Source organism: Balaenoptera acutorostrata, chromosome 18, assembly GCF_949987535.1.
Source record: "Balaenoptera acutorostrata chromosome 18, mBalAcu1.1, whole genome shotgun sequence".
NCBI lineage: Eukaryota > Metazoa > Chordata > Mammalia > Artiodactyla > Balaenopteridae > Balaenoptera > Balaenoptera acutorostrata.
The window spans coordinates 29,087,947-29,102,593 of NC_080081.1; the positions used below are offsets into that span (position 1 = coordinate 29,087,947).

General features: G+C 40.5%; 1 protein-coding gene across 2 annotated transcripts in view; it reads right to left on the reverse strand.

Moving 5' to 3' along the window:
- Nucleotides 1-5,066, reverse strand: part of SLAIN1 (SLAIN motif family member 1) — a 54,602-nt gene extending 49,536 nt beyond the window's left edge. Inside the window, exon 1 of one of the 2 annotated variants that reach the window (XM_007186239.3) lies at nt 4,237-5,066. In XM_007186239.3, the coding sequence (XP_007186301.3) occupies nt 4,237-4,850 (614 nt within the window). In that variant the 5' untranslated portion in view covers nt 4,851-5,066. The remainder of the gene's footprint in view (nt 1-4,236) is intronic. The other variant, XM_057532526.1, reaches the window with a different exon arrangement.
- Between the last annotated feature and the right edge of the window lie 9,581 nt (nt 5,067-14,647).

Here is a 14,647-nt window from a genome sequence, read left to right on the forward strand (position 1 = left end):
AGCAGGTCCTGATTTACCCCAGCACTACACTATCTTCAGGGAGCCGTGCTCTTCTACCTGTTTTCTCCAAGTCCGTTTTGCTTTGAACAGTACAAATTGGAGTTATTCTAACTTTAGCCATAAGGCACAAATGCATTAGCTATTTCAATCCAGGACATATACACATAAAACTGAAATAAGTTTAATCAAGACACGTTTGTATTATAAGATACAATGTACTCTGATCCTGATTTTATATTCCACTGAACTTCATAAAAAATAATACTGAGTCAGTCCACTAAATTGACTTTATAACCTATTAATGGGTCACAACCATGCTTGGAGGAAAAAACACCAATGTTGCAAACACTTCTGAATCCATATAAATAAGTCGAAATTTGAGTCAATTCTTTCAGTAAATAACTGAAGAAGTTTACGTAAGTTATTTCTCCTTGGCGCTTAACACTGAAATTAGGGAGCTGAAACAGGTCACAGAAAGGTCTAGTATGCAGTTAATGATTTAGTGCTCCCATTGCCACTTCATACCCATCTGATTCCCTCTCCTTGTACCCTGGCTCTTCTTGGCCTAGTGCTTCTCAGCCTGGTAACACTGGGACAGAGACGTTTAAAACACCCTTCTGTACAGACTGGCAAATCATCCAGTCACACCATGTCCCACATATGCATCAGGACTTTAGTGCTTTTGAACTTTTTAAATTTGCTCCTGATACTTGGTTTCTCCCCTGTACTTTCTGGCCTACGGTCTCCTGGAAAGCTAAGGCTGTCAAATTAGTAGTAAGATAATGGAAGAACTGATACAGCAGGATGTGAAGTTTACTATGGGATTATAATAACTGGACTTAAGAATGAAGGTTCTGAAACCAAAGTCAACTTTAATTTTCTGAGACATTGAATTTTAGCAGCACTGTGCTAAGATAACCAGATTGTATCAAGACAAAATTACATACTTTAAATTCAACTAAGATAAATATTTGAAGATATAAGACAATTGTTTTGTTTCAAAGCTTTTCATCAAAACAAAAAGCAGAACACATCATTCTTCTTACATCACAGTTTTTTGTTTTTTTTTTCAATAAACAGAAGAAACTTATAGGCTAAATAATTGTTTGGAAAAAAGGCCTATGAGACCTGACTGATCATTCATTAACTAATGAACTATCATCAAGCAAATACTCTTCTATTATTCACTTTTTTCTTTCACACATAACTCTTGAGCCAAGTGCTGTCCAGGCTGTACATTCTAAGATTGTATTAGTAAAAACAGACTTACGTGAAAGAACTTCTAAAATATTCAATGATTAACCTACATTTGTGAACTTTCCTTCCTAAGGATCTGACATTTTAGCAGGAAGTGCTATTCTAAATAAATTATTAATTTTGTTTAACCCATTAGGATGAAATCATGATAAAAATGTATGACAAATTGTAGGTGATACAGTTAAAGTAACATTATTAAGGACCAAGTTACTGTTAACGATGATGCAACTGTTACAGGGAAACAAAGATGTCCAAGATGTGTCCAATGAAAGGTAAGTGTAAAAAAACTGATGTGTATATATTTGCATACTGATTTGTATAACTATGTTTTTACCTTGAAGGATCTACGGAAGGTTAACAGGGTTAACTCTGAGCCATAGTAGTAAATTGAGGACAAGAGGGAAGACTTTTGTGACTTTATATTCATATCTGTGTTTTGTCTTTTACAATGAAAATGTGTAACTTATTTTAAAATATTTTAAAATAATTTAAAATAATCAGGTACATATTATCCACTTCAGTTTCTTAATAAACAGGGAAGATAAAAATAAGTAGCCTTCCTGCAAACATATCAGGGAAGCCAAATGAAAAGCACTCTACCGATGACAGCACCAGGCAGGGACATGCGTTTTGCAGTGATGAAGGAACATCAGAAGGCTCTGCAAGCATTAACAACAAGTGGGTTTAGCTTTGAAAATTAAACCCTGTTGACTGCTGATGAACAAACAGGCCAAGTACTGCAATACAAATATATTTCAATGTGTAAAAATGCTCTGATAGAAAGTTTTCTATAAATCAGGTGACCTTACAAAAATGTTAAGTCCATCCCACTAAGATTAATGATCCCTCCCTGTTTTTCCACCTGGGATTCTAACCCTGGGTTTGTTTTGAGGAAGATACTGTATAAACAGTATGCCATTTGTCTATAGAAACATCTGTAAGGTGTCAAGGCATTGATTTAGTCATTCACAGATATACTTGATGAGTGAAATTAGTAGAACCTGCTGCAAATCAAACCTGGTTAGATTTGCTTCAAACCATCTGAAGTGCTACTAGGCTAATCTCACCAAGTAGGTGATTATTTTTTAGTTATTTTAATGGTGTTTTAACAAAAAATAACTACAAAAGGAAAGCCTAAGATATCAAAATACTACCAATAGTTGGAGGATAACTAAATATGGTAGAAATCCATTTAATAAAAGAAAATATTACAACTATATTCACTGTGTATGTACTAGCACAAACCTAATACACCTATAAAATAGTAAGTGTATCAGATAAATTTTAAAGTGCTAATAGTTTTAAAGCACAGGATTGATCCTCATCCAAAATACAGCAAGTTTCCTTCTATTATTTAAGTATGTATCTCCAGAAAAGGCCAAGTGGGGACTAAATCAATCTAAAATAATTTGAAAGTGGCATAAGGGCTTACAGTTATTAGTAACAACCTAAGCACCATCAGGAGAGCATTTTCCGGTACCATATTCAGGCTGAATCTGAGATCACAACACAGCCTGGACTTTACAAAAATAAAGGTGCAGCTTCTAAAGAATGGCTTAAAGTTCCAGACAGTGGCGAGTTGTTTTGATTTTTACAACCTGAGTTACCTGCCCAGTTGCCGAAAAGTACTAAGTAGAAGGATGACTATGCCTTATTATAGCTCCCTTTATTTTGATTCTCAGAATCAAACCAATTAGTGTACTTAACAGAGTTCTCAACATAAAAAAGTGCAAGAGAAAAGGACCACCACAGTTCCCAATGGGAAACCAGCAAGGTTCTCCATCTCCCATTCCCTCCTGAGCAATCACTCAACGTAAACACAAAGAAAGTGAGGAAGACCCAGCTTGGAAAACAGGAAGAGGACCTAAGATTAAAAGAACTACAATTACTCTTCATGCTACTGCTAGGTCGAGGTGAATGCTGCTCATTCTCCCTGCGTGAACCTAAGTCCCACCTGATCTGAAGCTTCTATTCATCTGACCACATCACACTACCTCTAATGACTGAGGAAAACATGTGAACCAACCAAAAGAAGTCATGAAGTGACTGCTACCCCATGAGCAAGCACCATTAAAAACAAAAGAATCAGAACCCCCCTCTCCCCCCAACCCCACAAGGTACTCATTGACGGAAAGCAGACAGAGCTAACCAGATTTCAACTGAATAAATGCTGCCAGCCTCAAGTTTTCTGCTAACCAACTTCACGTTTCTAAAAAATAAAAACAAAGTTTCTCTAATCTCACTTTTCTTCAATCACCAGTTTTTTAAATTAAAGCCAGTTCCCTGGGTCCTAGGTAACAGAGTGCCTGCAAGCTGCTCACTCCATTCCCCGAAAAGCCTTCATTGTTTTTTTTTTACGCCGTTACTGATGGGAAAGCCAGTGAGGTCAGCACACTGGAAAAAGCGAGCCTGTTTCTGAAGAGAGAAGCTATCAAAGAAGATGCAGCTAATGAGGACAAACCACTGCACAACTCAAACAGTAAGAACGAATCTCTTAAGGAGAGATGCATCACTAGGCGGCTTGGGGTGCCGAGGAGGCAGGGACAGCACGCAAATCCTGTCCGGCCTTGGTTTGCGAGGACAACACGGTAACAGTCGCAGATGGAGGCCAACCCCTACCCATCCCCCGTCACTCCCAAAAAAGACTGACGAAAAAGAGCACGACCGAGCGACAAAAAGACAAGATAGCATGGATTTTGCAGTTAACGCTAACGAGGAGCTTGGCACCCAATCGTCAGCAAAGACGACAACACAAGGAGAGGAAAAGGACCAGTTCATCCCCACATGGGTCGGCCTGAGCTGTAACAAAATAGGTTTCCACCCTATTTTTCCACAGCCTCCTCTTATCGCCCGGCTCGGCACCTGCCAGGTCACCCCGTCTGGGGGCAGTGGCTGAGGTGCCCCTCTTCCTTCCAGCCCTCGCCCTCCCCGGGCGTCGCAGGCGAGGGTCCCGAGGGAGGGAGCGGAGCTCGGCAATACCAGGTGCAGTCGTCCTCGTCCCGCCAGGCGGCCACGCTCTCCAGGTCCAGCGGCTCCACCTCTTCCAGCAGCGTGGGGGGCGGCGAGGGCGGCGCGGCGGCGGCCCCGGGAGGTGTCCCCCCGCCCCCCGGCTCCGGGCCGCAGCCGCCCGCGCCGAAGAAGCCCGCCGCCGGCTTGAAGTAGACGAAGGGCGCCTCGGGGGGCTGCGCCAGGCTGCAGAGCAGGGAGGGCGCCGGGCCGGGCAGGCAGTAGGTCCCCGGGAACGCGGGGCCAGAGCCGCCGCTGCCGCCCCCGCCTCCGCCCCCAGCGCCCAACGCCAGCCCCAGCCCCAGTCCCCCCGAGGCGGCGGCGGCGGCGGCCGGGGGGCTCCGCGGAGCCAACGGGCTGCAGGCCCCGGCGGGGGGCGGCGCGGCGGGGGGCGGCGGCGGCAGCAGCAGCAGGTGCGGTGCGGCGGCCGCGCTGGCCGCCCGGCTCCGCAGCTGCTCGTTCTGCTTCTCCAGCTTGCGCACCAGCTCCTGCAGCTTCTTCACTTCCAGCTCCGCGTTCACCACCGGCCCGGAGCCCGCTCCGGAGCCGCCCCCCGCCGAGGTGCATTTCACCTGCTCCGCCATCATCGTGGTCCCCGAGGGCGCCGCGGCCGCCGAGGGGGGGCGGGGCCGGGTGTGCGCCGACGCGCCGGCTCCTCGGGCCGCGGGGAGGTTACGGTTCCTTCCCTGCCGCCCCGGCCCGGGGGCCGACTACGCTGGGGCAGAGGCCGAGGCGGCTGTTCGCATCAGCACCGAGCCGCTGCCTCTCGCCGAGGCAGCCGCCGCCGCGCTGCTCTGCACATGCTCAGAGCCTGCCTCCAGTCCCTTGGGCGCCGCGGCGGCTCCGGGTTTTAGCCACGGCCCCCGGGAGGGGCGGGGCGCGGGCGCCGGGTGGGCGTGGCTGGGGTGTTGGACCAGCCGGGGGGCGAGGCGTTCCCGAGGGGCGGGACCGGGAGCGCGGGCTGGGGTCCTGGGGCCACCGCCCGCGGCCGCGCTACCCAATCCCAGGTGCCTGATTGGACCTGGCCTGAACTTTCCCGCCACCGGCACTTCCTCCCGCCGCGGGGGAGGGAGCGAACTGAGCTGACTTCGGAGCCAGGGGCGGGGTTCCAGAAAAAGCAGCCGCAGCAGGTGCCTGCCCTGCAGGAGGGCAGCGTTTGCCCGCCGGTTTGCTACCTTCCAAGAGCACTTGGGCTTAACCGTATCGTCTACCAGCCACTAGCTAGTTAAACCTATAGAAAACCAAAGGGCCGGGAAACGGTATCTTAAGAACCAAAAAGTAAAAACGTGGAACGGAAAGGCTTTGAGGTGATGCTATTAATCCCTTGATTGGTAATACAAAAACAAAATGGTGGGAGAGAAGAGGCCGAGGAGAAAAAAATCTCCCTCTCACTAAGAGGGGGGAGAGTGGCGTCCCCCCCACTAAAGAGCCAAATGTTCAGTTTTTTCTAAAACTGTCCGGTTTGAACTATTGTATTACCACCAATGTTTGCCGCAATAAAAGAAAAGCATTTTTATACTATATACATTCATTAAACAAAAGATCTTTGAGCACCTAACTCTGTGCCAGATACCATTCGAAGAGCTGGCCATGCTTTCAAGTGAACAAAACAGGCAAAAATCATTATGGGAGAAACATGAGTAAAGTTGAATGGTGTTCCATCTGTTAAATAATTTACAAGCTATTAGGTCAGACTTGCTGGCGTGAGGTTGGGGAAGAAAACGAGAAAACCTCAGAGGTCCAACCACAATACCCCCAATCTCACCTGCAAATTTGCCTTTTCTTACACCTTCTGGAAATTATTGGTAGATCTGCTTGTAAAAGCGGGGTGAGGGGGTGGCTTAAGCAGAAGAATTGAGTCTTTTCATTCAATTGATATTGATGTAGCATTTTGGGGTGTTTATCACAGAGAAAAGTCTGAGATTTTATTATGAGAAACTTCCACACAACTGGTTCTCATCCTCAGATGATATACTATCTAGTGAAGGTCCCTGCTCTGGGACTTTACATACCAATCTTTGTGACAATGTACCACATCCCTCTGGAACTGGTTATTGTATCCGTTGGTTTTAGATACAGCTCTGTGCCTTCCTGCTCAGAAACACTTGTGTCTCGTCAGTTGTCAATCTATATCTCCAACTTCTGTGTGTAGGGTGGGTGATCTGCATTTAAGTTGCTTGGTGTGATCTTCCATAAATTAGATAAATATGTATGATAACTATCCTGAGCCTTCCTATCTGGTGTCCCAGCTTGCTAGACCACCACCTAACCACCTGTATCACCCATCACCTTTCCAAGTTTCAGTCTATCTTCTAGATATTCTGGTTATTACTAAAACCTGGAGAAGTGGAGTAATACTACTGAAAGTCCTAAGTAAAGAATCTATTGAAGGATTTTCCGCATGCTCAGTGGCAGATGTGGGTAGCAGTATCACTGCAACACAAAGAAAGGGAGACAACAGACACAATGAGAACAAAGAGCTGCTGGGTTCCACGTTAGCAAAAGAAATCGGGAACAGGCACAGAAGAGCAAAGACAGCAAGAATTAAGACGTAAAGAAAAGCAGTTATTTTACTGCGAAATTTATAGTAAACATCCAGCTTCTCCTCCATTTACTCAGTAGGGTCTGTAGAATACCTCCAAGCAACCAGTAGTCAAGCCTTAGAACTGTGTTTTCTAAGTAACAATTAGTATTGTAAACAATCTTTGTTGTTTCAAAAGAGAGCATTCACTGAAATTTAGACCTAGCAAAGAGGTGAAACATTTTGTCCTAAATTTCTATTCTGCGTTCTTCTTCTGAAAAGACAAATTTGCCCTCTTCCTAACTGTGTTTAACCTGTGAAAGGATTCATGTCTAGAGAAATTTTAAATCATCTCTTTCTTTCCTATGTCAGCACCTCTTTTTTCCCCTTCTGTGAATTACATATGTACACACAACAGAAACACTCAAAATGTACCCTGATTTTAAGTTGGTATCCCCAGGATGCCTGTCTCTTTAACACATAATTAAAGAGGTTGATGGTGTCAAGGTTTCAATTAAGCAGTCCTGATTTTTTATTTTGATGCAAATTTGTAAGCTTTGTGTTTTGAAAGAAACTGCATGCATAGCTTCTCCATTTTAAAATATTTTTGTTTTAAATGAAATACATGAGGTGATTTCAGAGGCTTACAAAGAAGATATGGAAAATAAAAATGTCTCATTAAAAAATTTATGCTTTAAGGATACATTTGAAACACCATAAATTGATGAGAAATATCCATATATCACACATGCAAAATCAGATAAAGAAATACATATTTCTCCGGTGCTCCTCATTCCTTACACTTCAGAACTATGGTCGCTGGGTCACTCTAGTGAATTTCAAGAGAGAAAATAATTGATTTGTATTTTTCACATATACCTCTAATAGTATCTATGGATGTCAAATTGATCCATCCACAAAATTGGGAAGACAGCATAGTTTCTTCCTGAGTTTGTAAATCTAATTCTCCAAGGAAATCTAGGAACAGTCTGTTATTATCCCAGTTTTACAGTTAAGCTAACAAGGTTAGGTTACTTGCCCAAGTTCAGTCTTGAAAATGACAATAATTCTTAGCACAGTTTCTAGTGGCCCAACCACTCTTCTCTTTATCCCTTTGTCTTAGAGTGAAATTCCTCTTAAGAGTAAGCCCCCTATGTTTTAAATGCAGATTTTCCATCACTGCAATAGACATACCCTAATATGACCACTACCTTCATTCAAGTTGATAGATCCAATTACCACAAAAAGAAAAAATCACTAATGTGTTAAACTAAGATCAAAGATCCCCAGCTCTGTTTTCAAATTCATTCAGAGGAACCACAGCGTTTGTTTTTGTTTCTTTGTTTTTGTTTTGTTTTGGGTTTTGTTTGTTTTTGGCCTCTTAGCTGAGATTCCTGTTTATCCATACAAAATACTTGCCTTGAATACTGTGGATCCCCACTGCCTTTGTCCAGTGCCTAGCAAGTGTCTAGCACATAGCAAAAACACATTGAGATTTTTTTTAAGAATACATGGATAAATAAATCCCAAGTTCTAGCTGAAATTTAGACAAGAACCTAATCAGTTACTTCTATAAGCCTCATTTGTCATATGGTAACAACATGGGAGGATTAGAAAGCTTTTTGCAGACTCCATAATAATTCACATCTGACCCAATTAAAAGCTATAAGAATACTTGCTGCATTAATGTGTGGATTTTAGTGTAAGGGAGTAATGCAAAGAGAAAGCAAAAATATATGAAGCCAGAATTTATGTAAATAATTCCCTGTGTGGGTTGTTCCATTCAAACCCCACCCAGCTCTACTCGAATTCAGGCCAACAACCCATGTAATTATGCCCTGTAAAGGCACATATAGGAGTAGTTATAATAATAATAATAATAATAATTCTGCTGATTTGGCAAGGTATCCTTGTCAGAGCCCTTTTTAATAAACACTTATTACATGTCTATTATGTTCGTCACAATGCTAGATGACTTTCTAAAAGTGAGTAAGACAATGTCTCCACCACCAAGACCTTGTCTAGTCGGAGAAAAAAGCATATAAACAGTTGATTATCGTTCAAGACATTGTGCTAAGTGTCATGACGAAAATACAAGTCAACAGCTTAGGGAGTGCCCAAGAAGGAACAATTAATTCTGGCTAAAAATTTTCGGAGGACTTCGTGTAGAAAGTGTACATTAGGGGCTTCCCTGGTGGTGCAGTGGTTAAGAATCTGCCTGCCAATGCAGGGGACATGGGTTCGAGCCCTGGTCCGGGAAGATCCCACATGGCGCAGAGCAACTAAGCCCGTGCGTCACAACTACTGAGCCTGCGCTCTAGAGCCCGTGAGCCACAACTGCTGAGCCTGCATGCCGCAACTACTGAAGCCCGAGCACCTAGAGCCTGTGGTCCGAAACGAGAGAAGCCACCGCAATGAGAAGCCCGCACAGCGCAACAAAGAGTAGCCCCCGCTCGCCACAACTAGAGAAAGCCCGTGTGCAGCAATGAAGACCCAATGCGGCCAAAAATAAATTAATTAATTAATTTTAAAAAATGGTTCAAATAGTAAATTTTTTTAAAAAGTGTACATTATTTCATTTGGTTCTCCTTATCAAGCTGTGAGGCATTAGGGCGAGTATTGTGATATTCATTTATCAGACAGAATATAGGATGTATCAAAGCAACAACAGAACTAGGATACCGCACCCAGCTCTAATTCCTAGTCAATAGTGTTTACTCCTGTGGTCAATTTGTTTTGTTTTATGAATCGCTCACACATGTACCACGCTCATTAAAATGAAACTTTAAAAATTTACCTTAATAATAGCTATTGGTGCTTATTAAATGCCAGCAACTGTTCTATGCCCTTTACTTGTGTTAACTCATTTAATCATCAAACAGCCATTTGAGGTAGTTTCTATAATTACTCCTGTTTTATAAATGAGGAAACTGAGGCACAGGAAGTCACACAATCTGCCCAAAGTTACCTAGCCAGGAAGTGGCAGAGCCAGGAATTGAAAGCTAGGCAGCCCTAGCTCATTCATTCATTGTATCTCTTTTCTGATCTTGGGCAGCACCTAGCAAAATACCCTGCTCTGGTCTTAACGGTTTATCAATAAAAACTATTGACTTATGCAAAATCAATAGCCAAGAATGCCTTGAACAAAGTCTGATTCATTAACAAGCAAATATTACTGGAACTTAAAAAGTCACCAAGCACAGATCAGAAAACAGTAGGTTTCCAAGATCAACAAAGTTGCTGGTGCTGGTACAACATTTCTGACAGTACAAAGGCTATTCATTCAATGCTTATTTCTGCACGGATGACAAAACAGCATAAACTATCACTGCTTTGTTTTGTATTTCTAGCCATTTGGATTCTTCAAATGTCGATATCACTCTTAAGAATACTCAGAAGGAACCAAGTCACAGCCTATGTTGGACCTAAACAGATCCCATGATGATCTTGGATGTACTTAAAATTTCAAAAGTATAAAAATAATTTATTTTGAAGTTCAGAAACTTACTTCAAAATCTGAAACTTTTTAAACTAAAACAAATAGACATTTTTGAACAAGCTGCTCTTTTTGAAAGAAAGTATGTAAGATTACTTAAACGTTGAAAAAAATAACATCATACTTAAACCTTGAAAAATAAGCATCATTACAATTTTCCCCCAATTTTTTAACTTTATAAGAGAAAAATGAATCTGGTATGACTTGAGTCTTGCTGGCAAAAATTGGTACCTTATATTACCATCACACTGGATGTCTACTCTAGAGCTTTTGAAAGCCTTTGGATTTTGAACAATCTATTTTCTTGTTTTCCTCAAATGTTTCTCTCATCATAAAAGTCAGTGTGGTAGAGTTTTCTTTCTTTAATTCAAAAGAGCTCTTTTTTCTTTGATAATTTCCGGAGCTCTTACAAAAAACTTCCTTGCAAAAAATTGGGATCACACTGAAGTGTTACAAACCAAAGTCAGAAATCATTTGAAAGTCTGACACAGCAGGGTTAGAAGTCCTCCTATCATAGTGGATCATTTTAGTTCTCCTTCGAGTTACTGGCATAGCTGCAAGGACTTGATGGGAATCTAAGTAAAAGGCAGTGGAAGGCAGCTCACAGAAAATAGTGCAGCATTCTCTCGGGCAAATCATCACATTCTAGAAATTATAAGCCAGCCTCAAAGAAGTCGCGGCAGGTTTACTCAAAACAAACCTCCAGTGAGTGCCTAACCATGGTCTGTGCACATAATGAGCTTTCAGAAAATAGTAATGATTATATCATAACGGGGTTATCTGTGTTTCAACTATAATATTTTGCTCACCCTAGATCCTGCACAGAGACAATGATTATAATCATGTCACTGAAGGATTGTGTCATCAAGATGACAGATATGTTCTTACTTCTTATCTTCAGGAATATTGTTTGTTTGTTTAGTTTCAGAAAGGAAGTGTCGATTAACAGAAAATACTTTATCAAAGACATGGTTGCCTTCATCAAAACAAAATGTAAAAAATCTCAGAGGTGAATTTACTCTGAGAACTAAAGAATAGCAAATGGGTAGGATGGGGGAAATTAACTACTGGACAGTTTTCCAGCTTTATAACCAGTTTAAAGCCTCTGTTTTCAGACTCCAGGCTTTATTTGACAGTAATTGTAAGCACTTTTTATTAGTCCATGGAAAACACTTGTCTGAAAGCTCCCACATGCTACTAAAAACCTGGGAACAGAGAAAACAACAAACAATAAAACATAATTTTCAAAGATCAGGTTCAGTAGGTGATGAGACCAACAGATTACAAATGCAGCTTCAAAGAAGAAAGATCTAAACTAATTCAGCTTGTAGAAGACAGAAATCCAGAGAATAACTGTGGAAACCTAACTTGAGATGGTGGCAATCTGTCCCTAGGATGCTATTGCATTGCAATCTGTCCCTAGGATGCTATTGCATTGCAATCTGTCCCTAGGATGCTATTGCATTGTAATCTGTCCCTAGGATGCTATTGCATTGCAATCTGTCCCTAGGATGCTATTGCATTGTAATCTGTCCCTAGGATGCTATTGCATTGCATTGGACACACAGGAAGAGAGCCAGGGCGGGGATCAGAAGACTGTCATCCTTACTCAGGTACCTGGGCTAAGGTAGGCTCCATCTCCATGCTTCTATCATTGCCAAGGTAAGAACAAAGGACCTGGACAACTGCATACTAGCTCGTAAAGCTCCTGCGTGAAAGTGGCAAGAATTCCTTCTACTCACATTTCATTGACCAAAGCAAGTCACGTGGTTACATATAACTTCAAAGCAATAGGAGTATGCAGTGGAGAACTGGAAATATTTAGTGTACAGCACTGCCTACTACAATATACTTTTTTTTTTAAACATCTTTATTGAAGTATAATTGCTTCACAATGGTGTGTTAGTTTCTGCTTTATAACAAAGTGAATCAGCTATACATATACATATATCCCCATATCTCCTCCCTCCCGCATCTCCCTCCCTCCCACCCTCCCCATCCCACCCCCCCAGGCGGTCACAAAGCACCGAGCTGATCTCCCTGTGCTATGCGGCTGCTTCCCACTAGCTATCTATTTTACATTTGGTAGTGTATATATGTCCATGACACTCTCTCACCCTGTCACATCTCAACTCTCCCCCTCTCCATATCCTCAAGTCCATTCTTTAGTAGGTCTGTGTCTTTATTCCCATCTTGCCACTAGGTTCTTCATGACCTTTTTTTTTTTTTCTTTTATGTAAATGTTTCCTGGTACTAAATAAATGGAAGGCTAAGATTTACCTTAAATATTTTGGCTGATTCCCTTAAATTTTGGAATCTCCTGCTTTTGTGGTTGTTTGGCTAGAAATTCATTGAGATTATGTCTTGAGTTCATTTGTAATTTAAAAATACAACTTTAGTTTGAATATATATATACATATACATATACTTTTCATTATCTTTTACTATTGATTTCTGATTTAATGACATTGTGATTAGAGATCATGGTCTATATAAATCTGATTCATTGACTTTTAAAATTGAAATATAATTGACATATAAGATTATATTAGTTTCAGGTGTTCAACAAAATGATTCAACGTTTGTATGTATTGTGAAATGATCACCACAATAAATCTAGCTGACATCCATCACCACACATATTTACAAATTTTTTTCTTGTGATGAAAACTTTTAAGATCTACTCTCTTAGCAACTTTCAAATATATGTCATGATATTTTAAACTATAGTCATCGTGCTGAATGTTATGTCTCCATGACTTATTCATTTTATAAATGGAAGTTTGTGCCTTTTGACCACCTGAACCCATTTCGTGCACCCTCCCCACACCCTCCCCCCTCTTCTAGAAACCACCAATCTGCTCTCTGTATCTGTGAATTCATTTTTTTTGTTTTTTTGTGTGTTTTGTTTTTAGATTCTACATATAAGTGAGATCATACAGTATTTGTCTTTTTCTGTCTGAGTTATTGATTCATTGTAATTTGATGAGACTTCTGTATCCTAGGACACTGCCAATATTTGGAAATATTCCATATGTACTTGAATAATATGTGTAATTCTATTTGTTAAGTGCAAGATACACATTACATAATTTATCTAAACTTCTAATATTTATAAAAATATAAAATTTATGTATATTTATTTGAAATCAAGTTGCTTACATTATTCAAATCTTCTATAGTCTTACTAGTTTATCTATCAGTTACAGTTTGAAAGTGTTTAAATGTCCTATCTTGATATTGTATACATAAACATATATATTTGTTGTGTTGTATATTTTATGCACACATGTTCAGTTCATGATTTATATCTTCTTTGTGGATAATTCAATTTATTATTGTGTAATGTTTCCTTCATCCTTTGTAATGCTTTTTTGCCCTAAGATATATTTCACTTAACATTAATAATATTAATAATGCTATACCAGCTTTCTTTCAAGTAGTATTGTCTTTTTTCGCTGCGCGGCCTGTGGGATCTTAGTTCCCCAACCAGGGATGAAACCCGTGCCCACTGTGGAAGCGTGGAGTCTTAACCACTGGACTGCCAGGGAAGTCCCTTAGGTAGTATTTTTAATCTTCTGATCTTACTATGTTGTTTTGTTTTAGAAGTGATTTATATAAGGTACGTATAGTTGGATTTTGTTTTATCAGCCAATCTGGTGGTCTCTATTATTTATTGAGAATTCATTTATTATGATTATTGATATTTCTAGATTTATTTATACTTTGGACTGAACTATTATAATATTTTGTGTTTTCTGGTCACCATACCTTTCTCCTGTTTCATTTTCTGTTCTACTTTTCCTCAGATTTATACATTTCTACAATTTCATTTTTTTTCTTCTGCTGGTCTAGAGATTATGCATTTTACTTCTATTATTTTGCAGTTACCCTTCAGTTTTTAAAACTCATGTTCAACTATAAATTTCTCTAATAAAATTTCAATTTATTTCCTTGTATGAATAGGACAAAGACCTTACAATCTATCTGGCACTGCTTCCTTAGAATCCTTGTTACTGGAGCCTAGAGTTTTACTTTCATCTTTTTTCCTAGCACATACTCATGTACATACAAACGTCATTTTAACAGTGGATAGCTGAATTACTCACTTCTCAAAAAATCAGTTTATCCCCTCATTTTTTTTCTTTTATTTTTCCCTTACCTCTGAATCTGTTTCCTTCTTCTTAAATATGGAATTTTGCCTGTTTTGTTTTATTTTTCAATAAGAGTCTGTGGGAAAATGTATTCCTTCATCCTTGAATGAGCTTTAACTAGATATAAAATTCTGGATAGATAGATAGATATTTTCTCTAAGAGCTTTGAAGATAAAATTTTATTTCTTCTGGTACCTACCTACCTATTTCTTC